Raw genomic sequence first — 27267 nt, forward strand, 5'->3', positions numbered from 1 at the left:
GCAAGAAAGCGAGCAGTCGAGCAAGGCAGCGGTCGGGCGCTTGCGACCGCTTGGTGGCGCCTCGGTGACTGGGTATAGGCAGCTGACTTTGCAGGCCGGTTTCGACGATATTCGCCAACAGCTGCGAGCTTGCTGATCCCGACGAAGCGGATGTCATAAATGTTACAGTTTTTGCAAGGATTCGTACGTGTGGAGGGCGGCGACGTTGACCGAGTTGCGAGCACTATGAACGCCTGAAAATATGGGTGAGTTCCATCAGAAAGACCAATGTTCAGCAGGAAATCGAGAAAGAGAAAGAGAAGGGCAAGTGTGTTTCTTTTTTCGAATAGTTTGTAGTTTTCGTGCTTCTTTTCTTTCTTTTGTTGCCGACTGAGCAGCGACAAAGAGAATATGCGAAGTATTCTTGAAAAGTGCGCGAGCAGAAAAGTTCCCAGGCGGGCGCATGCAGTCTAAAACCCATTCGCTATTGTTAGATAGATGATGTCCGGAAGATGACTGGGCAAATAAATAATCAGACTCGGCGCGAGAATCGACAGTCTATCTAAACAGTTACTTGCTTCTTATCTGCAGCAGACTGCCGACGTCCAAGAGACATGGTGGCAAGGGAAAGCCGCCCTCAACACATCCAGGGGCCCCAGGGAGCAACCGGAGACAATGGGGTGTCGCAGATTGCCCACTTTTATCAAGATCAAGTGGTATTTATCACAGGAGCAACCAGTTTTATCGGAAAGGTGCGTGTGTTTTCATACTAGTGAAAGGGTGTGTTGCACTCATAGCTGCAGTATCTTGCATATCTTTTTTTTATATCGTCTGCGAAGATGGCTTTGTCAAAAAGTATCATGAGGTCATTGGCAAAATAAGGCTTGATATAGAAGAGATTGTTTTGCAATTCAAATTGAATTGAAATTGCTATAATAACTCTTGGATGCAGGACATGGGTAATCCGATATCTATGCTAGAGGTCTCAGATCTTCCAGTCTATACTGATATGGTTTATTATTATTATTATTATTATTATTATTATTATTATTATTATTATTATTATTATTATTATTATTATTATTATTATTATTATTATTATTGAGGTTCTGATTGTAACAATGTTGAATTCTTGCCATTGCAGATTATGTCTACCTATTCTTGCAAACATAAACTGCGAAAGCGGAGTGCCAATGCTATCGCGTAGACATCCCCAAGTGGCCAATATTAATGTAGAATGCCACCGACTGGTGCCTAAATATGCCGGTCGATACAAATATAAGGTATAGCTGTATGGTCGATATATTTACCAGTGGTAGTGCTGATTAAAAATCTTGTGGAATGCTCAAGTCCAAAATTAGGTCAATATGTCGAGCAGCGCAAAATAGGTCAAATTATGACTTATGGTAATTAATTTAAATTACCAGCAAAGTTACGTATAATTATTGATGTTCACAATTAGTGCGGCCTGTTTATTTTACAACCTTATTATCCCTTTACAAGTAATCAGTTATAGTTATCGTGTAGAAAAACAATATTCCAGAGCCTTACGCGGAGTCCCATGAAAGTTGCTGCCAATCTGAGCTCCCTCAAAGGTACACAGAATACGAGATAATTTAAATGCTTCTCACATTTACCGATATGTAAATCTATGGAAGGGCTGTTTGCTGACTCAAATGTCGCTCTCGACAGTGGCTCACACGTGCTCCTATGTTTCAGGTTCTGCTCGAGAAATTGCTGCGATCTTGCCCTGTTAAGCGGATCTACCTTTTGATACGCAGCAAGCATGGCGTCGAACCTGACGCGAGGCTGGAAGCTATGCTCCGTTCTGAAGTAAGTTTCGAATGCTGACTTTGTTTTTTTGAAATACGAGCAAATGTGTTTTAGCAATCTACTCGACACTTAGTACAGCTAACATATACAGAACGCGAAACTGTGAAGCTACAGGCTGGATCTGAATGCACCGCGACTGAGACACGTAAGCTGAAAAAAAAGAGTGAGTGAGTGAGTGAGTGAGTGAGTGAGTGAGTGAGTGAGTGAGTGAGTGAGTGAGTGAGTGAGTGAGTGAGTGAGTGAGTGAGTGAGTGAGTGAGTGAGTGAGTGAGTGAGTGAGTGAGTGAGTGAGTGAGTGAGTGAGTGAGTGAGTGAGTGAGTGAGTGAGTGAGTGAGTGAGTGAGTGAGTGAGTGAGTGAGTGAGTGAGTGAGTGAGTGAGTGAGTGAGTGAGTGAGTGAGTGAGTGAGTGAGTGAGTGAGTGAGTGAGTGAGTGAGTGAGTGAGTGAGTGAGTGAGTGAGTGAGCGAGCGAGTGAGCGAACGAGCGAGCGACAATGGACGGGAGTACCCTGTCGCGTTGCCGTGTAGCGGTGTGGTGCAACCACATGAACGCAATATCGCGAAAACATTTCTATTGTTATCTGGTCAAATACAATGGTACGCCCGTAACAAATGCAAACGCACTACAAGGCAAACGTTGTAATCAGATCGTTCTATATCTATAGTTTGAATATGCCATCATCGCCAGCAGAAAGAAAGGTTCCACGTCCCCAGCGTTAAATGTTGTGGAGCCATCTGGTATGTACAAATCAAAACATATGGGCGGTTTTCGGTGGCCTCTTGGGCCCGCAGCTTCAAAACATACATCTCGCCTAAAAGAGTAACGGCGAAACATCGCAAAATCACTACTAATCGTGTGATGAGACTAAACGAAGGTTGATTTTACCGATGTTTCTTGCTATTTTGTCGGAGAGCAAGTAGCAAGTGCTAAATCAGATCGAAACAAGGACCCCCGGCAACAAGCGAAATTTTCTGCTTGACCAGAAACCACGACAACGTGACAAGCCATGGTGACGGTCTCCGCGACGGCTAAAACTGTCGATTGTCGCAGTCGCTCGAAAATTGCGTGCATGTGGTTACGGCTCTGCATACTTCACTTGTGGCGACTACATGCATCATAGGATATTCGATAACGCTATTATATATCAGCGTAGCAGCGGTATTAGATAACGTGTTTACATATTAGAATGTAATTGGAAGGTTACACATGTGTACGTCCTTAGACCAGCTTTACGCCCAACATCTCTAAAGTTTAGTAAGTACGTTACGTGCGTTAAGACTCCATTGTCCATTTTAAACTAAAATTAAGTAAAGGTTGAATCGGACATTACGCTGGTAGCATAAACTTGGGGTCGACATGCAGGGGTTCGACGCACAGTATTCGTAATGGTGACTATAAAGTTACGTTAGGAAACTATGAACATATAGAAATAGATATATACTGAACACATGTTCGGCGAGGTAACAAAGTTGCTCTGGCGTGTGACAGGGCATTTTTCATTTTTCAAAGCCAAACGCAGGCCCAAGGTAAAAGTACAATAATACTTTGTCATCGATCGCACGGATATGTGTAAATTTCACTCGCTTTCTTTTTATTTGTCTAGATATTTCAGCGAATCAGAGTAGAAGTGCCCGATGCTCTCGGTAAAGTGAAGGCAGTTGCTGGCGATCTGGCTCAGCCAGACCTGGGATTAAGTGAAACTAGCATGCACACCCTAGTGGATGAAGTGTCGGTCGTCTTCCACTTGGCAGCCACAGCCAAAGCCAATGAAACGTTCAAGTGAGTAAAAAGAGCTCTGTGCCCTGCAACACAGCGCTTCCACTGAGTGCCAATATTCTGTTATACGATTGCAGATAACTTTGTGTAAGGAATAATTTGTGTAACTAAGTAATACAGGTGCCCTGGAGCAGCAATATACATTTTGAGCTTGCGGCTTCCTTGAATTTTTCTTGCATTTAAACATGGGGGGAGGAGCGTAGTGGGAATGAATGAAGCTTATCTGCTTTTGCCGATTCAAACTAAGCTTTTCAGTTGAATATAGTTACAAATAAAATGAAGCATTTTCTGTGTCATGCCGCATGACGTGAATACATCTCTACCTGCTATAAGTTAACATTTCATGAGATTTAAGTGACCAAACATTTCTCATGTGTATTCTACAAATGTTTTTGACCACAGCATCACTACTGGTATAGAGCATCTAGAACATCTCTGTTATATATTTCAGACAGGCGGTGCAGCTGAATGTTTTGGGAACACGGCGTACGGTGGAGATCTGTAAACAAATGCGAAACCTCTGTGTGAGTTACTCCACATTCTTTACAGACATTTGCATATTAGAGAGCTTTGGATAAGGCAACTTGCCCAAATTTTCATCAAAATGCAATGCATAGTCCCAGTTCAATTTTTTCGTGCTATTACACGCACGTAAAATTATTACCAGAACCAAGATGTACTGAAAGAAAAAAGGTGATACGAAGATAGCACCATAATATTGCTACTTGGTGGCAGTGTGGTGGCGGTTGTTGGTAATGCTCCCAATAAAAGAATGTTAAAAAAGGCATTCTAAGTAAAATGCTTTGAGATTCAGTAATTTACATCTTTCTTGATCATAAACTAAAGACAACCAATTCATTCACACTGTCTAACGTGCACAGGAAGTTTTTTTGAACGCACGCTTTTCTTGTCTCCAGGCGCTGAGCTTAGTACTGCAAGATAACAGAACAGAACGCGGGTTTTCTTCACAGAGACATTTTAAGGACATCAACTCAATTCTTAAGGACATCTCTCAATGAGCCACAACCTCCCTTAGTTCCTGAAGACGAAAACATCTAATCATAACTTGGCATTCTGTATTATTTTTAGCGAATATCTTTCTCGTATTTATCTCCAGACCTGCCCATTAAGACGGACTTGAATACATTACAAGTATCATCGGTGCTCTTCTGTACTCCTTACATATGAATGAATTTTTTACTCACTCTTTCGTAGGCACTTGTTCATGTGTCAACAGCATATAGCAACTGGGACAAGAGGGATGTTCACGAGATGGTCTACCAAACACCAGTAGAAGCAAACAAGGTTATCGAAGCAGCTCAGTAAGTAATATGCCATAGTTTCTATCTCGTAGTCTGACTAACCAAGTTGTTGCCCTTGGGAACAGACCTCTCTTCTGATTCAGATAATTATTCCTATATTTACTCAAGAAAGCGCACATATTGCAGCACATTTAGTTTCTTGAATTGCAGATACTATAGCCTTAACTTCTGTCACGTGCGTTGGAAGCGGGTCGTATAGAAAGTGGAATATGATAAAGACAGCACACCCAGCAATGTATTTAAATTTCGTCTCTCTGGTCACGTGCTCTCGGTCGATAACTGTAAGGGATACTTCCATTTTTGTGCGGCGTTATTGGCGTGAGGTTTATGCTTGGTGTCAACGGCTTAGCCAATCACCACGCATTAAAGTGTTATCCCCTAACGGTATACAGCGAGAACATGGCCCCTGTCGCAAACAGGAAAAATCTCAAGAACAGCTGTAACTACTCCTTAAAGTTTCAAATCTCATTGCTAAATTAATTAGCTGGCGAAATATCTATAGGTCGATTTTTTTCATGTATAAGTATCAATTATGGTTGCAGTTTCACTTTCGTTTTGCTCGACATAGTTATCAATAAGGTTATCTAGAGAAGAAAAGGTCCAATGACCATGATCCCTGCATCATTTGGTAATTGTCTCTATATTATTGTTCTTTATAACCTGTTCTATTATAGATAGCTCAATTTCAATTTCAATTCAACTTCAATTACAAATATTCCTTATTTGTTAAGGATGCCGCCGGTTCCTTAAAATAAAACGGCTCATTGGAGCGTATAACTCTTTATGCAGGTGTGCCGACGAGAGGACAACTAAGCTTGTTAAGAAATTTCTATTTGGGCAGCCAAATAATTTCACTCTGACAAGTGCTGTAACTGAATCGCTACTGCTGGATGAGCGCGGACAGCTGCCTCTTGCTATAGTCCGCCCCTCCATTGTCACTGCATCGTGGAAAGATCCCTTCCCGGTGAGACGCCAGCACGTACAGAAATGTTTTTTTTTTTTTAGACAAGTGGTCAAGGATCCTGGTATGCCGGATGACCGGGATGCTTTAACCAAATTGTCACAAATTACGTCCTGGCGTTAACAGTGCAAATGTAAGACAGGACAAGAGACTAGAAGGCGACACCACCGTCTCGTGTCCTGTATACGTTTTGCGCTGTTAACACCAGTATGGAAAACCAACAAGCCCAAGCTGCTATTATAGGGACAAATTGCGTGTTTGGCAGCTCTAAAAGCAAATAGTAATTATAGCACATTCCCTAAGCTATATTTCAAATGAAGCCTCACGTATATTCCGATGAAGTAGCATAATCACTCGCTTCGTTCATCTTTCTTTTTCAAAGGGGTGGATAGACAATCGGAACTGCTGCACTGATGTCATCGTGTCGGTAAGTACGACTTAAATGCTTCATCACGTCCAAATTTGTGATGCTGCGCGTAAACACGAAGCATGTTCTGGAACCAGTTTTGCGCCGTGCGGTTACTCACTCCTTTTCTTTCCTTTTCAGCTAGGTTTTGGTTTGCTACCATCAGTATTACTGGGAAAAAACTGCGTCGCAGACCTCATTCCGGTTGACGTTGTAGCCGATACGCTCATATGCGTTGCCTGGCAGATCGCCACGACTAGGTAAGGGCTGCACCAATCCTTCGCGCGTCAAGAGTGTAAGCCGCTTCTATTTGTTGCCTCAATGACTAGTTAGGTGTTAAAGAGCAAGCTGTTTAGAATCTTGACTTCATTGTCTGGCCGTGGCCTCCGAGATAGGACCAGATTACGCGGCTCGAAAGACACCTCATGCAATCTCGTAGGCTACTGTCTGGCGATCATACAATCAGGCAGATGACCTTCGCGCGATAGGTTGTATGTAGTCAGAGTTCAAGCTGCAGAGCCAAAGAAAAGGCACGCCGTTACCCCGGAGGAATGCGTTCTGAAAATTGATTTTTTGCCATATTGCTCGTGGTTTCTTGTGCTACACGACAGCCTCCGAGATCGTGTGTGGACAGGTTTTGCTCGAAATTGAAAAATGGATGACTTGGTATGGATGCATGGCTAAATTCCGAGCGCGAACTACTGAACTACTTATTTCGCTTTTATGCCCTTTTATGACGCTTGATGACATAGGACATATAATCTCTAACCTTCCGAAATAGCGCCATGACCTCTATTTTCTTGTGCCTTAGCTTGTGTCCCAATACATCGCGCTTTGAATTTAGCCAGGTTCTTGTTGATTCGGTCGTCCCAATCGGCGCGAGCAATATCGCCAGCAATATATATATAATATATATAATACACATATATATATATATATATATATATATATATATATATATATATATATATATATATATATATATATATATATATATATATATATATATATATATGTAGGTTGTCCCACATATCTTGAGCCAAAGTTTTAAAAATAAAAGGCACTCCAAACGCGAGTTGAACCGAATGCATAATGTTGGCACTGGCCTAGAGGTACTCAGGCTATTTTTAATATTTTCCCCTTAACTAACAGATTAGTTATGTTTAATTAATCAGCTATTTAACTATTGGCTGCAGACCCCAAGTATGACGGGGTGCCTGCGCACTGTTATTGGGCTGCTCTCAAGCGTGCGATGAATGGACAAGGTCTGCTGCAGCGAGACTGGCCCGCAACAGGGAGTCATTTCTGGTGTAGCTATCTTGGCATGCAGCTCTTATGGCATGACGGTTCAAATGCATGCTGCTGGCCGAGCGTTGCCGAAGCGATAAAGCGTCTAAGGCCACGAAAAAGAAAAGACGAAAGCAGTATTTTGATTCTGCTTGAAAGAAGGAAAGGGCGAAGCACGTTGGAACGACGAATGCTGACGACGGCTGCTACAATTTTGCCTTTGTACACAAGACCTTGTAGCAGTTTTCGAATGAAACGCTGCTGCTACAACTTTAAACCTTAGGGATCGAATAGCAGCGAATAAATTGCATGGGGACAAAAGTAATGGCAAAAAAAAAAACCTTGGCTATATTCAAGGAAGATAACGCATGTCTTCTTCAGACGATGACTCTTTTCGCACTGGCCTCGTCTGCTCTCCTTCTCACACTTACTGTCTGCCAGACGTTCTTTTTTGATCTCGCACCTTGTGCGTACGCATCGCTTCGTGGTCGCAGTATCGGGTGGCCGCGCCTGGCTTCACACTTGTGCACCGTGACTGGTGGGTCAGACCCTCAGAGAGTGCACCCGCAGTCTGTTCCAGTTTCCCGGATGTAGATCATACCATATGTACGTACCTCGTTTGAACCAATCGCAGTGAACTCAAATATATACAGTGCTCCTCAGGCACCCGTATCCCTGCGTGTTCTCCACAGCAACGCTATTTGACTGTGACCAACGTTGAGCAGCAGATATGGCTTACTCCAATGAGGAAAGAGCGTATGCGCTTTTGGCTCTAGGTGCGGCAAGTGGACATAGAAGGCGCGCAGTTGAGCTATTTCAACGCTGGCATCCAGGTACACGTCCGAGCTCAATGACGATTGTGCGTGCATATGAAGCGCTGAGGAAGACTGGGACTTTCACGAAGAAACGACATAAATCCTGAATTCTGGGCGAGGACGTGGAGACAGATACTCTGTCAAAGTTTTCTTCAGGCCCACATGCAAATGTTTGTAGTGTGGGTGCTGAAGCCGAAGTGTCAACATCTTCAGTGTGGGGAGCACTTCAGAAGAGGCAACTTCATCCGTACCACGTGCAGTTGCACCAGACGTTGGATCCCCGCGATTTTCAACATCCAAAGTACTTTGCAAACTGGATTATAATAAAGACGGAAGGGGACTCAGGCTTTGTCAATAAAATACTGTGGACCGGTGAAGCTACCTTCTCACGTAATGACCAAGTGAACGTCCACAACGCTCAATATTGGAGCGACGAAAACCCTCACTGGGTTTTGAAGACGAATCACCAATACCAGGGGTCGGTTAATGTGTGGTGTGGTGCACTATCATTGGCCCCGTGTTTTTTGATAATACGCTTACAGGCGAAAGGTACGTCAATGACATCCTTGATGGGACACTTGAGGATTTCTTTGCGAAGTTCTATTGGCTAGCATCAAGGATATTTGGTATCACCATGATGGTGCTCCCGCGCACGGCAGCAGCAAAGCTTGCACAGGGCTGCATCAAGTACTCCCGCAGCAGTGGTTTGGACGACATGGGCCCATTCCTTGGCCGGCATAGTAGCCAGATTTAACTCCCCTCTGTTTCTTTCTTTGGGGCTACGTAAAGGCTCGAGTATACCGGACGCCAACCACAACATCAGAGCACCTAAAAGACACGTCTGCAACTCTATCCATGATACAATGATCGAGAACGCCTCGGAAAATTGGCCTATGAGATGCCAAATGTGTATTGCAGCAGATGGTGACATCTTCGAACACGCATTATAACCAAAGGTCGCTTTTTGAATTGAAGGTCACTGGAAAATCATTCCGGCCCTAACACCTCCTCTCCACCCAACCCCATTACACTCCTCGGCAGGCTGCCAGCTCTTGCTCATTTCAAGCATAAAAAAAATAAAGCTATGTTCTCGTTCTCTTTCGTCTCCTTAGACTCTTTAGCGCTTGGGCACCACTAGGCCAGCAGCATGCATTTGCGCCGTCATGCGACAAAATCCGCATGCCCAGATACCTACGCCAGCTATAACGCCCTGCAGCACAATAACAGTGCGCAATCGCCCCGTCCCGTGGTATTTTTTCATATCTCCCGGGCTTTCTTTGGAACGCGGAAGGAAGGGCCCCGTGAGATTTATCGTGTTGGAAGCATTTTATTGGGAGGTTTCTCAAGGTGCTCTAGAAATTTGCGTATCACACTTGGGGTCTGCAGCCAATACTTAAAAGTTTGATTAATTAAACATAACTAATCTGCTAGTGAAAGGGAAAATAAAAAATAGCCTGGGCAACTCTAGGCCAGTGCCAACATTATGCATGCATTCGGTTCAACTCCGGAGTGCTTTTCATCTTTAAAACTTTGTTTGGCTCAAGCCATGTGGGACAACCACCATATATATATATATATATATATATATATATATATATATATATATATATATATATATATATATATATATATATATATATATAATGCCACGGCTGCACACGGAGGTGGCCCGTAGAAGGCAGACAGAGCGAGAGCTCAACGTGCGCATTGCTTATTTCTTAAAGTGCTGCGGAAGACTCTCACATAATCTATCCCAAGTAACTGTTCAGCTTTGCCTCGAACATTTCGCCGTCTCAACCAACTCACTCTCTAGTGCCTTAATTTCTTCCAGTACATTTATAAATTCTTATCCAATGATTTTTCTAGTTCTAATCTTTAATAAATTATTTTTCAAAACGAATCGTGTGGTTCACACACCATTCACTTTCTCTGAACTTTTAGCTTCTCGTGAACGACACGGTTTAATTGTTGTTGCCTTGCCTCACTTTGTTTGTTTTTCTCTTTTTTTTGCACTTTGCATTGCGGTTATTCAGCAATTCATATGGCAATTGCCACGTCGTGCGCGTACTATGTAGTGCGATGATCTTCGCATAATATTTGCTAATATCTTACCGTGCGTATTTTTTCCTGTATTAGTCTTCATTTCAAGTGTACTTTTTATTGACTCCATTGATCTTCCACACGATTACGTTGTGCGAATAAATCTTTTGTTAGGTTCATGCCTTTGTTTGCCTTGTTGAATAACGACTGCATTACGTTGACGTAATCGTTTATTTCCTCTTATCGAATGCCTTGCTGAACGCCTGTAAGATATAAACTAAATGCATGTTCTTAAAATAAATAAACGTGTCGTAAGCAGACACGTGGATGATAGACACGTGGGTATGTTTTTCAGTGTAATTAACATACTTAAATCATACTTTTAATAACAATGATAATTCCTGCTTGGGCAGCCATTATAATACACTTACAAACGAGTGAACAATTGCATATTTTGTCATTTCGCGCTTCGCGCACAATTTCTCGCTCCATCCTACTGCACGCAGCAGGCAATGGCACGCTAACCCACACACAAAAACACAGGAATTTTCTTTAGCCGGCAATGAAACTTTTCTTAAAGCTTGCTGCTCCTGCGCTGAAACATTCATTGTGTGTTTGCGTTTCCAGGGACCCTTCACTTTGAATATTTGCTTTGGAATTGGTACACTGAGTCCTGCTAGTTAGGTTTGTTCGTTCGCTAACAAAGCCAACACTAGATACCTATTTCTACAAAAAGTCGATGAAAGAGGCTTGTTGGTGGTTGCTCATACTTTTCGCCGGTCTCATGGCGAACTCTTGCAGAGATATACCGCTTCCACATACCCGCGTGAATGTAATGAGAGTATGTGCGCAGAAAAAATTAACGAATTTGAGAATGGCAAAACCGCCAGCACGCGCTTTGCCCCCTCGTACACCTTGTGGGGATGCTCGACTCTCATGCGTCCCCTGATACGTTATTTTCGCCACATGTCTCGCGCCTCCTGTAATCTGGCTTCTCCGCGTGGCTTGGTGCCGGCGGCGGTCAATGTGGTTGCAGCGCATTACGACAGATGGCGCGAGTGTGCCGCTGCGAGCACCACCTAACGGGGTGCAGTAGTAGAGCAGCAGCTTCCAGGTTTATTTTATGCGGACGACATTGTGTTGTTAGCTGACAAGCAAAGTGATTTGCAACGTCTGGCCAGGAAGGCGAGAATTTATGGACAGTAAGGCGATAATTTAGGTTGGATCTTCAGTGTAAGAAACTCAGGTGTTATGGTATTCAATGCAAACAGTGAACAGACAGTGGCAATGCAGGGCCAGGAAATACCTCTGTAAGAGAACATAAATACCTTGGTATATGGATAAACGAAGGCAATAGATATATGGAAACACAGGAAAAAACAATAATAGTGAAAGGGGAGAGAAATGCAGCCATAATGAAGCACAGAGCGCTATGGGGATATAATAGGTATATACGAGGTGCTCCGGGATATGTGGAAAGGTGTAATAGTTCCAGGACTCACTTTTGGAAATGCGGTTGTTTGCTTTAAATCAGGGGTACAATGAAGACTCGATGGGAACAAAAGGTCAGTGGGACGCCTCGCATTGGGCGCTCACGGGAAGTCTACAAATGGAGCTGTGCAGTGTGATATGGGTTGGCCTAGTTTTGAAGTGAGGGAAGCTCACAGTAAAATTAATTATGAAGAACGACTGAGGAATATGGAAGAAAGTAAATAGGCTGGGAGAGTATTGAGGTATTTGTACAGGAAAAAACATTGATTCACAGTGGAGGAAAACAACTAGGAAGCTTTTCAGCAAGTATGCGGCCTGTAGGGTGGGCAATACGGCAACAAAGTACGTCAAGCGTTAAGTTAGAGAGGCTGAAATAATATCATAGGTGGCGGCAATGGAAAGAAACCTGCCATGAGTAACTACTTAAGAGGAAAAAACGAAATGAAGAAAGGAACAATTTATGATAACTCAAAGGGAAGCTCATAACCTTTTGTAGCGAGATCAGAATGCCTTAGAAAACGCACCTATAAAGCGAGATATAAGGAGTAAGAAGAAGCCTGTGCTTGCTGCGGTAAAGCTAGGGAAACTATGGAGCATGTTTTATTAGAATATGAAGACGTCTACCCAGCGGTCGAATTAGGCACCACTGGCCTCCTTGAAGCCCTTGGGTTCAGCGGGAGCAGTGGAAAAGTAAACATGTCCGCAATAGGCATTAGTAAGAGGCGATTGGAAGATTGGTGGACGAAAAGTAGGGAAACGACAAAAAACGGAGACTTACAAAAGCACAGTTCGCAATAGGGGGTCAGAAAATTTGGTTGTGGGAGTTCATAGTGCTATTTTTTTTTTCTTTTTTAACCTGGTTAGGACATTAGGCAGTATAATAGTAAGAGCTTCGTGGCACAATCCACCACCTCATTTCAAAGGACACGCTGATAACATCCATCCATCCACGGCAGGGTTGGTCGGGTGCGACAGGGAGTAGTCTCCTCCTCTTGGGTTCGGGGTCCGCAAGGGGCGGGGTTGTTCCGCGCGTGCGCAGATCCATGCTTCTGCGAGACCGTCTCGCGAGGCTTACACCGGAATGGACGAACACGATCGTTCGAAGGCGGCACCGTTCGCGTGACCGTACGCGCGAATGACCAGGCGTTGGTTTTCCAGTATGGGGCGAACATACTCGCTCGCTATCTAGTGACTCGGACTTCCTCCATTTGTTGCGCGCCCATCGGCATGTTTTGTGGATAGCAACTCGGGTAGCAGGCCTGTTAGTCTATGAGAGGTGCAATAAATTCCCTTGTGAATGCCTGCGCTACTGTGTTGTCGTTCCTTTGTACCACGAGCACGGGTGAGATCTCCACAACCTTCAGCTGTCATTTCCTAATCATTAAGGGACCGTATCGCATCCAGTGAAGAAATCCTGTTTTTCTCGCCTCATTCGAGACGCATCAACAGTGCCGGAGCACGTGAAGGCCTCCTGGACGCATGAAAATCCGTCGTGTGCGAGCACCACGGTGCGACGAAGGAGCCGGCCACGCCCACTGCTGAAATTAATGTTTTCTCCGGGCGAATGAAACGGCTGGAGCAATAACTGCCAGCGCGTGCAAAACTCGGAGGCCGTGGTTGACCATGTTACCGTTATGTTCATACACATGTGCTATTCATTACACAAAATATGACCAAATTCTTAGGGAAAGCGACTTGTACATGGGTGAAAATTCTACGCGTAAACAGCGGGTGCCTGTGGCGCGACCAAGCAGTATTACAAGTGAGACCACGGTAGTATTACTGATCACATGGTTCACGTTCTTTACGTCACGTGATGTATGTCAGCCTTAAATCTATTGCGGCATATTTTGTGCTTCCTATTTAATTGGGATCCACTCCCACTAATGATAGACTCACACTCGAACTGAACATTTTCTTAAGTGCCCCTGCACAAACTTTTCGTTTTCTTCGTTTCGCAGGCCAACATACCTGAGAGTGTACAACTGTACTAGCGGTGCATTACAACCACATACGTGGGGCGAGGTGATCAAGGAATTACGGAGAACGATGATGCGTAACCCTCTGTCGAGCAGCTGCGGCTTCCCCAGCTTCATGGTGACCAGCAGCGCAGCCTTGCATTGTCTCACTCTGTACGGCCTTTGTTTGGTGCCAGCGTTCCTAGGAGACGTGGCCTTGCGCATAACTGGACGGCAACCCAGGTTGGTTCTGCAGTCTTTTAAAGCGCCTGAACTGCTTATACAAATGCCTGCATTTAATGCGTATGTCTGTAAACTGTTTTCTCTGCGAGTAATAGAATAGAATTTATTGATAGGAAAGACAGAGAGGTCGACCTGAGCTAGTGCGCTCTAGTCTGCTACTCTGTACTGGGGAAGAGGGAAGGGGAGTGAAAGTATTGGGATGGATGATGATGATAAGAGAAGTGGTGAGTGCTTATGTACATGAGACAGTTGCCTCGCTAGAGCCGCTCGTCGAGCTTGGTGTCCTGCAGGAACTTCAACAATACTTTTGTGGCACGCATTGAAATTGCGAGTACTCACGCCTAAAATCAAAGCTATTAAAGCTGGATTCGTACGACGGCACAGCTCACTTATTCAGTCGGCGGGCGAACATGACGTACCTCAGGCCAACCGTATAAGGCCACACACGAGATTGTAGCAGCGCGATTAGTAGCACCTTGGCTACGTCATGATCATCTATCAAGTGAATTAGCAACCCGCGCCATTTTGCGAACGTAACTTGATTCACTTTGGGAACGATGGGTCATAAGTGAAACTCTGCCAAATAAATACCCAGTGGGCCAATATCCCTACCTACGCAATATATCTGTCATCGATACAATTATTGGAGCGCTTCGGGCTGTGTTACAACTTCCAAGGACCACGTCTTGATCGGCAGATACACGTGTTTCTCGATTTCTTAATATACCAGGGTATGGTTACACTTTTACGTGCTTGCGAATCATCGCACACCACGCTGTTTACTCTTCATGTTTTGGCTGACTGTGGATTCATCAAGCAATATCTAATTTGGAGAATTAATGAGGGCAACATCAGATCAGGAACCTAATTTGCCAATTTGCCAATACGCAATAAAAAGGAATAAAGTTTCAGAGTGGCAATGCACCGATACTGCTATATATACGAAATTATCGTTTTAAAGGGAAAAAAGCTCTAAGCGGAAACAAAAAGTCATTTGAATGTCTTTCCGGCCACCAGAAGAAAGAAAAACGAAGTGTTTGTGCGCGTTTGTGCATGCCAGTGGAAGTTATTGGACACTAAAGAAAAAGTTAAACGTGGCTGGTAACAAAACCTCCGTATTAAAAAAAAAGCGCTTGAATAAATAACTGCAATGCATTTCCCCTTTTGCTGATTCTCTATCTAGTTTTGCTGCCCGTTGTGACAAGGCCATAAACGCCATGAAATCCCTGCAGTTCCACACCACAAACAGCTGGCTGTTTCGATCAAACAACGTCGTGGGGCTGATCAACGACCTCTCCCCTACGGACAAGCAGGTGTGTTGGCCATTCCGCATAGCTTTAGCTCAAAAACACAATCATCGCGATGGCGAGCAGTGATTGGTACGGCCTTGTTTCTACATGTAATAAAAAGAAAAAGAAGACGACACAGTCCGTGAAAAAAAAAACAGCCAGCGACATACGAAAAGCAATCGAGGAAGAGTCTGTGCCTTCTGTTTAGGAACTTTCAGGTTAACTAAACAACCTTGCTTACACGAACGCCGTTTGTTGATCTACAATATACAAAAGGTGAAGGCAGACGAGCTCGCTCAGCATGCTGATATTTCGCAATACATAACATGGTTCTTTAAGGCCAATCTTCAATTCGAATTATATGGTTTCACGGCACAAAGCAGCTCACGGGAAATGAAGAGACGCCGTAGACTGAGGTCTCTCGATAAAGTTTGACTCCCATGGATTCTTTAACGCACACCAAGTGCACGAGAGTTTTTGAATTCAGCACCCATCGTAATATGGCCACCGCGTCCGGGAATGAAAATATGCAATTACCTCGTGCCCCGACGTTGTAACTGAGACGCCTTTGGCGGGAGATCCTGCAAGACGCCAGTTGAAAAGGCTACATCATGACTTTAGACTGCACAGTACTGAAGGCCGAAAAAAAATTCTCTGGATCGGCTACAATTCAAATAGTAACGCTAGCCCCTCTTAAATATTTGTTTTCTAGAACGCTTGAAAGGCTATTGTCCATCAGTTCGTTCTGTTAAAGAAAAAACTAAGTCTGACAGCTTATAGTGCATTTACAACGCGTCTAGTCACTGTGCGCTGATCATCTGCAGTGCTCTTTTCTCGGACAACAGCTATCTCGTCGAGTTTTTGTTAGCTTATACTTATACTTATACACCTATACTTTGGGGTGGTTACGAGCGTTGTAACTTTGACTTTATGGTACGGCATAACCCCCTTGCAGCACACAAAACAAAGGATTAACCGCAAAACGGACACTACATAGTGATGTCTTCTAAGAAGTCTTACTCGGGAAAGTGTGCGAAATGTATACAGCGAACCGTTATGGCCAACAAGTAATGGTCATGCGCAATGGTATCTTTACGAAAGTTAGGAGGAGGGCTATGTACGTCCACGCCTATGAAATCGTGACTCGCCCTGTGTTAAAGCAGTCGAAAGTCTGAGGACACCGATATGTCCTGAGCGTGCAATCATAGGCTGAAAAATTTCTCGCGTTAGGCTATCCAGCCTAAGAAATACGCCGTTAGTATATGCTGAGAAGAGCATGCATTTGCTTAACAAAGGCAGTCGCTCACATATGTTGCAATCAGATAAAGGTTACTTTCGTGCACGCGCTCATTATAGTCCCGCTCCCTTAGCCTGTCCTTTACACGAGGATCAAGCAAGAAAATATTGAGGCCAGAGAGGTTGAACTACAAGACACTGTCTATGTAAGCAGCCCTCGGATTGCTTTATAAAAGGACGAGTTATGCTTTCTTAGTAAGATCGCACATAGCCCCGTTTTTAACTTCAGTACACCGCTGTTTATTGCAGATGATTATGCACTGATGGAGAAAATTCTCTGTTGCACGAATTGTTGTTTGTTGTTTCTTGTTAACTGTGACAGAATGAAAAGTTTGGCTGCTTAAGAGCCCGCAATCGCAATATTGTAGCAATAGAAGAAAAACTAAGTTAAACGAGGGAACAATGTAGATATTAAAACAGCAGCAGCAACTGTAGGCGAAGCATGCTTGGTTTGATAGAGAATGTGTTATTAACCATATGTGTTCTGCAGGGAACGGTTGCATATGTGTGTGTGTGTGTGTTATTCATGACCATAAAGCCAAGTGACAATGAAGCCGTGAGATTTACACGTAAGATGCTTCGTGATAAGTCTGACAGTCGCGTATGTGTGTGTGTGTGTGTGCGTGTGCGTGTGCGTGTGCGTGTGCGTGTGTGTGTGTGTGTGTGTGTGTGTGTGTGTGTGTGTGTGTGTGTGTGTGTGTGTGTGTGTGTGTGTGTGTGTGTGTGTGTTATTCATGACCATAGAGCCACGTGACAATGAAGCCGCGAGATTTACACGTAAGATGCTTCGTGGTAAGTCTGACAGTCCCAGAAATGTTAGTTTCACCTGCCGCGCATGGTATTGTACGCATATGAGCACTTTCTTGTGCAAATAAAAATGAAATAATAGCGCGTAGGTATTCTCTAAGTCATATATAACCCGCTGTCACTGCAGTTGTTCAACATTGACATTCGGAAGTTGGAGTGGTGCCATTACTGGGATCAGTACATACGAGGAATCCGCAAGTTCATCTTCAAGACCGACGATGCAGAACTTCCAACCTCACGAAAGCACTTTGGGCGGTAAGAACTGATTTTTCAGCAAACAATGACATTGTAACTGGCAGCCTAAGTCGCGGAGCGATTTCTAACGTGTGATACAGTGGCAAGTATCATGCGAAAAAAAAATTTTTTTTGAGTGAATACGGTTTTGAAAATGCATACGGATGTGGCAGTACTGGCCGCGTCCACCATCTTCCCCGAGTTTCAGTTGCAAAGAGCTCCTATCTCATGCGCTCGGATGCGTCTCCGCAATTCTCACCGTGCAGCTATTCAAGACTCTAGAAATGCAAAAGTCGCCTTCATTGTCCACCAATTCATGAGGAGCGAACTTCATAGAGGCCCGCGAATCAACGAAGCCAAGCCCAGTAGTTCTTGCACATTTGGATATCCGCTCAGACGGCATTCCCAAGAGGCGTACTGCTTTCAACCAGAAACCTTTGCCGAGCCTCTTTTCGCGGTGACAAGCACTTCAAAACCTTAGTTAAGTATCCTAAACAATTGCTTATGCGTTCTGGAACTTGCGACTGAACTCTCTCAGATAACCTTGCGTTTCGTTACAACCCTGCAGATTCGTCGCGCCCGAAAGTAAACGCGTTCTCAAGTGAAAAAACAAAGCTCCGATACTAGTGAGGTTTGTCAAAGCTTAGAAAGCTCTGTGCAAGCCCTAGTGTGTGTTGTGGTAGGTCCGTTCGTGTTGTATTCTGGCTTCAAGGAGTGTGAGTCAATTCGCACACGTATGTCCCATGAAGACGGAGGGCAAACGTGATCGGCAAATCGAGGGTAGGGAGTCAATTTATTCCCGGAGTAAATTGTTTCAGGAGTTAACAGTCTGGGATGACGTTCATAGACGTGGCTTCAAACAAATAGACACAACGCAGACTGGCTGGAAAACGTCGTTCGCATTGGCCGCCTTTTCCTGGCGTTGCCACAAACCCTGGTGCTTCACATATAGAAGCGAATAAAAATAGAAAAACACCAACCAGGGAAGCGGTGAAAGCAGCAGTTATGTGTGCACCTCTGCTGTCGAATGGGAAGTTTCGTTTTACTGTGCTTTCGGTAACGTGGCGGATGGAGCTTTGCTGCAAGTCGACAGATGGCGCTTGACATTTTGAATAGCGTAACAATACCGTAGCATGAAGACGCCTGCTGATGGCTAGAGAACGCCTCTCACGTAAAATGTTCGATTACATTAGTACGAACTGCGTCTGTACACACTGCATGAAGCGGCTTCAATACCTACGTCGGAAATTCAGCTTTTTTCAGCGACCCCATGCGCGAGGACAATGACCAAAGACAACCAGAGCGGTGGACGAACGGGTGCGCCAACAGGAGACGGAAGCACGGCGCCTAACGCTGGAGTCAAATTCAACGCTGCAGCAATACAGAGCCTGGAAGACGGACACCTTTCTGGAGACAATACATGACAATGGCGTAGGTGGCAGCCTGTTCGAGGCGCGGGCAGGAGCCCCTAGGACCCCAACTTACCGCGGGAGCTTCGACACCACATTTGAATGAACAATGTGTAGGGCATGCGGCAAGGTAGCTGAGGACGTAGAACACATGGACAGGCGACGTACAAACCTGCAAACACCTCAGGCAGCGCTCCCAACAGCGCTAGGTTTTCGTGCAGATGGGGAGGGCACCTCGGGCCTGGCAGTGACAGTACGAGTGACTACACGAAGCCTCGCGTAGTGTTGGACGCTCGTGCGCCGATAGACCGTACTGTGGACAATAGATAGGTGACGTGACCGTGCACGCATTTTATTTTCATTTATTTTTATTACTTTTATTTATCTATTCAGTTCGCCCGCCCGCCACGAAGGGAATGGTCACAGCTCATTGGTCAAATAGTACTAAGAAATCATTAGGAAATTTAGTTTCAGTTCAAAAGAATGCCTTACGTGCTATTTCAGACTTACCTTACAATGGACATACGCGTGACATATTCCGGAAGTTCAAGATTTTACGTGTAGACCGCCTTTATGAGTATCAACTTATGTGTTCTTTTAAACGTGACATGATTAAGCGTACTAATCATATCATAAACATCGCGAACTTGCAGCGTAATCCTTCTTTTCGCCTAAATCGATATACGGAACACTGGGAAGTCCCGCGCCCTCGGACTAACTATGGCCTTCAAGCACACTCCTACTGTCTTCCTTCTACACTTAACAAATATAGTCTAAATGATGTAAACATACGCCATACATCCAAGAGCACATTACTGCAAAAATTTCTGTGAATAATTAACTTTTTGGTTTGTCGGTTGAAAAGTATTTCTTTGCTATTTCGAAGTTGTCATTTCTGTTTTTCATGCATACATGTATGCGTATATGCATGTGTGTATGTATATATATATGTATAAATGTGTGTATATATATGCGTCTGTGAATATCTATATATTGACCTTGCCACAAGAATGTACTATGAATATCTTGCCATGTTGCTGCCTGTTGTTCATGGGGAGGTAGGACTAGTCAAGCTGCCGTTATGCAGCTTTTATCCTGCCATCCCTACCACGTTGTATATATCAGTGTACTTATGTGGTAAAAATAAACTTCTTCTTCTTCTTCTTCTTCATTATCATCATAATTCCGTATGACGCAATTCCTAGTCGCAGTGACGCTTAAGCCGAAAGAAAAGAAAAGAAATTAATTGGTCTGCGATCTACGCTGTGAAGGTGGTTGGACAGCGAAGCTGTAAACGACAAGTAGAACAATTACCCAGTCCAACCTAGCTTGAAATTATCCACATAGAGGTATTCACATGCATTTACTTGACGATTAGCCTTGGGCGACCAGCGACTTGGCTTGCACCAATAGTTCGTGCGCCTACAAAAAGTGCACGAGAGAGAACAGATATGCACTTAACCGCACTTTGGCCGCGTGTCGTATGCGCGCTGCTCTTTAGGAGTACTCATTACACGTGACCTTCCAATAGCACTGTCACAACACAAATAAGTTGCTAGGCAGGTTCTTTAACATACGAAGATGTAGCTACGTCACTCCTGCCTCCGTATGCTAGAGTTGCCACTTTCGGCAACTGCAGCTAATGCAACCGTAATCTTAACCGGGGAACGCTTGCCGCGAACGCTATCCGCAAAGGCAAGCTGTGTGGTTCTTTTGTTGTTTTTTCCGCACAGCCGGCGTCGCCGCTGCCATGGATGGATGGATGTATGGATGAATGTTATGAGGGCCCCCTTTGGAACCGGGTGGTGGGTAGCGCCACGAAGCTTTTGCTATTATACTACCTATTGTCCTACCTAGATTTAAAAAGAAAAAAGAGAAAAAGTAAAAAAAAACGTGCGATGAATTCCCATAACTAAAATTGCTGACTCCCTATTGTGAACTTTGTTTTTGTACGTCTCCGTTTTTTGTCATTTCCCTACTTCCGCCAATCCTCCAATCGCCTCTAACTAATCTCTATTGTGGAAATGTTTAGTTTCCCCCTGCTCTCGCTGAATCCAAGGGCTTCAAGGAGTCAAGTGGTGCCTAAATAGACCGCTGGGAAGATATCCTCACATGCTAATAAAACAAGCTCCATCGTTTCCATAGCTTTACCGCAGCAAGCACACGCTTCTTCTTCCTTCTTATATCTCGCTTTATAGGTGCGTGTTCTAAGGCACCCTGATCTCGCTTCGAAAAGTAACTAGCTTCCCTTTGAGCAATCATAATTTTTTTCCTGATATCGTTTCTTCCTTTGAAGTATAAACTTTTTTAAACAGGGTTGAAGTACCTCAGACAGGCTGGCCAACGTTTCGATAGGTGGACCTATCTTCGTCAAAGGCGGCCTCGTCATCCTCGGCGTGTTAGTTTTAAAGGGTTAGTGCAGTGACGTCACGTGCGGGTGTTGTCGCTGGCGGCTGGTTTTAAAACCAGCCGCCAGCTGATTTTAACTGTCGCTGGCGGCTGGTTTTAAAACCAGCCGCCAGCGACAACACCCGCACGTGACGTCACTGCACTAACCCTTTAAAACTAACACGCCGAGGATGACGAGGCCGCCTTTGACGAAGATAGGTCCACCTATCGAAACGTTGGCCAGCCTGTCTGAGGTACTTCAACCCTGTTTAAAAAAGTTTATACCACAGTGTGCCATTCCATCTGCCAGCCCCTTTCTTGTTTTTGGACTTCCTTTGAAGTAGTCACTCATGCCTGGTTTCTCTTCCATTGCCGCTACCCATGAGATTTTCTCAGCTTCTCTGACTTTCCGCTTGACACTCTCTGTTGCTGTGTTGCCCACCATACAGGCCGCATACTTGCTGGTAAGCTTCCTAGTTCTTTTCCTCCACTGTGAATCAATGTTCTCTCTGTACAGATACCTCAACACTCTCCCAGCCCATTTACTTTCTTCCATATTCCTCAGCCGTTCTTCATAATCAATTTTACTGTGAGCTTCAAAACTTGCCCAGCCCATATCATCCTGCACAGCTTCATTTGTAGTCTTCCCGTGAGCGCCCGATGCGAAGCGACCCACTCACTGACCTTTGGTTCCCGTCGAGTCCTGATTGTACTCCTGATTTCAAGCAAACAGCCGCATTTCCAAAAGCAAGTCCTGGAACCATTACACCTTTCCACATACCTCGGAGGACCTCGTACCTGTTGTATCCCCGTAGCGATCTGTGCTTCATTATGGCTGCCTCTCTCTTCGCCTTTACTGTTATTGTTTTTTCCTGTGTTTCCATATATCTATTGCCTTCGTTTATGCATATACCAACGTATTTATATTCTCTTACCCGAGGTATTTCCTCGCGCGGTATTACCACTGTGAGTTCATTGTTATCATTGAATACCATAACACCTGATTTTCTAACACTAAATTTCAAACCTAAATGCTTGCCTTCCTGTCCACAGATATTAGCCAGAGGTTGCAAATCACTTTGCTTGTTAGCTAGCAACACAATGTCTTCCGCATAACATAAACCTGGAAGCTGCTGGTCTACTACTGTACCCGCCTGTCTGCATGAGAGAATAAACCCGATATCATTTCCCTCTAGCGCCCTCTCCATCCTCACCTTGTACATCATAAACTGCAGTGGGAATAAACGGCCCCCCTGCCTCAGTCCCTTGTTGATATCAACAAGCGGCCGTGGCCCTGGCACTCGCACAGCCCAGTGTGGACACCATGGTCACCGACTCAAGGACAGCCTACGGAAGCTTCAGCAGTGGGGTAATCTCCTCCGCGGCCCGAGCCATTCTACCCAAGCGCAAGCCTCCGGGAAGAGCCATAGAGCTCGCGTGGGTCCCGGCTCACCCGCAGGTAGCAGGCAACACCATCACCGACTACCATGCCCGAGAAATGTCAATCAGGGCCGAGCACGAGCCGGAAGAGCTGCCGCACCTGGTTACTAGCTTTTGGGACATTACCCGGATGCACCGAGAGGAAAGGTGCAGACTGCCAGAACCGCATCCCAAACTCACCAGGCAACATAAAACGATCTTGCGTCGAGCGCAGGCGCGATCGCTTGCGCATCCCGTACTGATGAACCACTTGTACCCCGCGGAACACGATATGCTCTGTCCTTTTTGCAAAAGGGAAAAGGGCACCCTGCCGCACGTCCTGGCGGAATGCACAGAACTCGAGACCCCCCCCTTTCCCTTCCCATCAACATCCCCGATCCCCAACCCCTTGAGCGATGGGAGACCTTGTTATCCAGCCCCGCCCTACCGATTCAGCTCGCACTGACGGACAGAGGCCAGGAGCTGCTGGGAACATATGGTCTCGTAACTAGGGAACCACCCCGTCTGGTGCCTGCGTGCACCATCGATTTATTTCGGGCCCAATAAATGTTTATTAATCATCACCTCCTCGCTCCTCATCCAGGATGCGCGGAAGCGAGCGCCATGTGCTGGTGCTGCAAGTAACCCATCGGCGCAGGCGGCGTGCGCTTCCCGAGTGTTTACCTACGGAGACGACAGACCCATTGGGAGATAGAGCTAACAGTTTCGCTGTAAAACGAAGGTAACTATGGGATACCTGTCTCTGTAAAGCAACCAACAAGGAAACGTGGTAAGAAACAAAGAGGCGTAGGCTGCGGGTTGCCCAGCCATGGAGCGGGACCGACGTGTGGATTCTTAGACGTTCACTTGGTGCTCGCTGCTTGCTATGTGGTGCGGCGCGACCAATGCGTCGTAGGAAGGAAAAAGGAGAGTCATACCAAAGGCTTCTTTAAAAGAAGTGTGTCAGAAGGTGTGAATGCCCAACAAAATAATGTCTTCCTTATATATTTGATTATGCATGTCTGTCTATATGCCAATTGAAGAGACGCAAAACGTATTTCATCTAAATAAAGCATGACAGAATGGTATGCTACATTGTCGCTCTTTATTTATTATTTTAATATTTTGTGGATTTATTTATTTATTTATTTATTTATTTATTTATTTATTTATTTATTTATTTATTTATTTATTTATTTATTTACACATACTGCAGCGCAATAAGCGCTATATCAGGAGTGGGTTAACAAAGGGAAATTATGCACCGCAAAATACGATAAAACGATGAAGGTGATGTGCTAAGACCATACATCTTGGAAGAGAGAGAGAGAGAGAGAAACAACTTTATTGAGCCGAGCTCGACATCTTCTTAGACGCCGTCGATGGAAGTGGTTCCCTCTTCACGGGACCCATATGCTTCCCTAGCTGCCTGGCCCCTGGAGATCAGGACGAGCTGGTCTTCCAGGGCGGTGCTGGTTAGCAAGGTCTCCCATCGCTCGGTAAGGGTGGATGAGGCATGGGGTAGGGTAGTGGGGCAGTTAAGAGGTGGGGGGATCGCCTTGATGAAATTGCATACTCCAATGATGTGTTGGAGCGTGCCTAAATGAGTTTTGCAGAAGGTACAATCCTTCTCGTACCTTTCCGGGTACATCTTGTTTTGAAGGTAAGGGTGCGGGAAGGATCCTGCCTGTATTTGCCTGTAGATCGCTTGCTGTTCTCTGCTAAGCGATTTGTGAGGATCGGGGTAACGGCGCCTCTCCGTCTTATAATGGTTCGTAATGTCTCTGTAAGTAAATATGGACGGCAGATAGAAAACTTTGGGATGGGCATGAGCCATTAGACCCAGGTAAGGAATTCCCGGTAAAACACAGCACTATATGGAAGGGGTTTTTCGACCAAGCTTTCAACAGTAATGGGAGCAAAGATTTACGCAAAAGTGCCATGTAGCGTTCCTATTTAAAGGACACAGTAGACGTAAAGCATTGCTGTGGAACTGGCGTCCATCTTGTCTACATTTTTATTCCCACTTCATTCTTCTCTTCTCCTGTCTCCCGGTTCTCGCGCTTCTTCATCTTCTATTCGAAGGCTCATACCGCTTCACCCTTCCAGGTTTCTTTTTGCTAACCCCTCCTGGGGTAATACTTGAAAACGTTTCCAATCGAAGCACATTCAACTGCGCCCCGTTTACCAATGTACCACACAGTCTTCAATATTCCTTTCTGAGTGGCTGTCTTTGTCACAGAGTAAGGACCATAAAATTTGGCACTGGATTCTCTTACTCCTTTCCTAACTAGAATGAGGTCGGTGACTTGAATGTCTGGGATATCTAAGCAATGTCTCTTGTCAAAATTTTGTTTCATTCGTTTACGGTACCTCTCCTCCTGCGATTTTTGTTTCCTCTCCTCGACGATCTTGAGATTTTCTAACAGCCCCAATTCACGGTCCGCCTGAAGAATAGGGGTCTCTCCTGAAGAAGCGAACTGCGGGCTACATCCCAAGCCACTGGTGTAGGAGCGATTGTGATGTCGTACAGCTGCTTCTAAAGAGCATTTCCAACCACCAGGGAAACTATCGTACATCCTGATGTATTGTTTTACATCTCGTATAGCACGCTCTGCAAGCCCATTCGCTGCGGGATGGTATGGCGCACAGAATTTGATTGATATATTATGGTCTCGAGCCCATCTTGCTAGCTTTTCACTCTTGAACGCTGGACCGTTGTCACATACAATCGTCCTGGTTGTCCTAAACATTTCCCGTTCGAGAAGGGCGATGACACTATTCGCATCTTCTTTTCCTGCCCGTGCCGCGACCATCCTGGTGCATTCATCTATGGCCAGAAGAAAAGCTTGCGTTTTTCGGACTCCTTCTCGTTTCTTATTCAGCTCGGCAAAATCAAGGTGTATAACTTCAAAAGGCACGTTCGAGTGGCAAGGTATTATCATGGCGTCCGTAGGCTGCTTATATTTCACTTTGTTGACTTGACAAAGGTGGCATGAACGAACGTATTGCTTGACGTCTTCTTTCATGTGAGGCCACGTAAATCTCTTGACTAGCTTGTTGTAGGTGCGCCAAAATCCGTCGTGTCCTCCAGATTCTGGGCTATCGTGGTACAAATAAAGAACCTTTGAAATCAGCGTTGGCGGGACTTGATAGCGACCTTCCATAAACATCAATTGTTCAGTGCCTTCCCACAATTTTACTTCATTGATTTCTTCAGATTGTTCGGCCTGTATCATCAGTCTAGACAATGCATCTGCATCAGTCAAAAGGGGTCCAGGTCTGTGGGAGATGGTGAAATCAAATTGCTGCAAATAGTTCACCCATCTGGCGATACGTCCCTTAGGTTGGGTCATATTCAAGAGATGAGTGAGGGCCTGGTGATCGGTGAACAAAGTAAACTTCGCACCTTCTAGGTACGTACGGAAGTACTGAATTGCTTTAAGGACTGCAAGCGCTTCCTTTTCAGTAGTGGTGTAGTTGACTTCAGGTGGCTTGAGGGTGTAGCTGTAGTAGCCTACTACGTGTCGCTTTTCTCGGCCGGATGCTTCTGGACATTTCTGGTACAAGACTGCACCTGTTCCATAATGTGAGGCGTCGGTATTCAGTTCAAAGGGTAAAGTGAAATCTGGTATGCGTAGAATAGGGTCAGCAGAGATTCTGTGCACCAGATCACGGTAGACTCTCTCACATTCCTCATCCCACACAAATGGAACTGCTTTCTGCGTTAGGCGCGTGAGGCATCTTGTTTTTATGGCAAAGTCTTTTATGAAAGGTCTGAAATGTCCTGCTAATCCCAAAAACACACGCAATGAGTGGACGTCATATGGTTTTACCAGTTGGGATATCCTCTCAACGGACTCTTGTTTCGTGCTTTTGGTAGTCCCATCAAAGACTCTTCCAAGAAACACAACTTTTCTTTGAAAGAACGCACTTTTCTTAAAATTAACCTTGAGGTGTGCCAAGCTCAAGGCATTTAATACCTGGGACAGGTGTTCCTGATGCTCTGCCTCTGTTTTGGAGAAGACGATAATATCGTCGATGTACACGTTACAAAAGACACCTAGGAAAGGCTTCAGGACTTCGTTCATTATCTTCTGGAACCATGCTGGTGAGTTTTTCCAGCCGAAAGGAAGCCGGTTATACTCGTACAGGTCGAAGGGCGTGATAAAAGCAGTGTACATTTTTGTTTCTTCGGTTAGCGGGATCTGCCAGAAACCTTTGCACAAGTCAATACGTGAAAAACATCGGCAACCACCTGTCTCATCTATAATCGTGTCTATCTTCGGCATGGGAAATGGTATAAGCTCTGTC

The 27267-nt window shown here is 44.9% G+C and overlaps 1 protein-coding gene and 1 long non-coding RNA gene across 7 annotated transcripts in view; one reads left to right on the top strand and one right to left on the bottom strand.

Moving 5' to 3' along the window:
- LOC139057431 (uncharacterized) overlaps positions 1-27267 on the bottom strand; it is a 327910-nt gene that overhangs the window by 195276 nt on the left and 105367 nt on the right. The gene's annotated exons all lie outside the window — the stretch shown is intronic.
- The window catches only part of LOC135898937 (fatty acyl-CoA reductase 1-like), a 31615-nt gene that overhangs the window by 265 nt on the left and 4083 nt on the right, over positions 1-27267 (top strand). The window contains exons 1-13 of one of the 6 annotated variants that reach the window (XM_070535662.1): positions 17-303; positions 571-731; positions 1699-1812; positions 3416-3591; positions 4040-4112; positions 4804-4910; positions 5700-5874; positions 6254-6298; positions 6419-6537; positions 13872-14111; positions 15295-15424; positions 17631-17758; positions 22770-23955. In XM_070535662.1, coding sequence (XP_070391763.1) covers positions 594-731; positions 1699-1812; positions 3416-3591; positions 4040-4112; positions 4804-4910; positions 5700-5874; positions 6254-6298; positions 6419-6537; positions 13872-14111; positions 15295-15424; positions 17631-17758; positions 22770-23085 — 1761 coding nt within the window. In that variant the 5' untranslated portion in view covers positions 17-303; positions 571-593 and the 3' untranslated portion in view covers positions 23086-23955. Of the gene's footprint in view, positions 1-16; positions 304-570; positions 732-1698; positions 1813-3415; positions 3592-4039; positions 4113-4803; positions 4911-5699; positions 5875-6253; positions 6299-6418; positions 6538-13871; positions 14112-15294; positions 15425-17630; positions 17759-18990; positions 20311-22769; positions 23956-27267 lie in introns of those variants that run through there. The other 5 variants (XM_070535661.1, XM_065428204.2, XM_070535660.1 and 2 more) reach the window with 5 other exon arrangements.

Source organism: Dermacentor albipictus, chromosome 3, assembly GCF_038994185.2.
Source record: "Dermacentor albipictus isolate Rhodes 1998 colony chromosome 3, USDA_Dalb.pri_finalv2, whole genome shotgun sequence".
Classification (NCBI taxonomy): Eukaryota; Metazoa; Arthropoda; class Arachnida; order Ixodida; family Ixodidae; genus Dermacentor; species Dermacentor albipictus.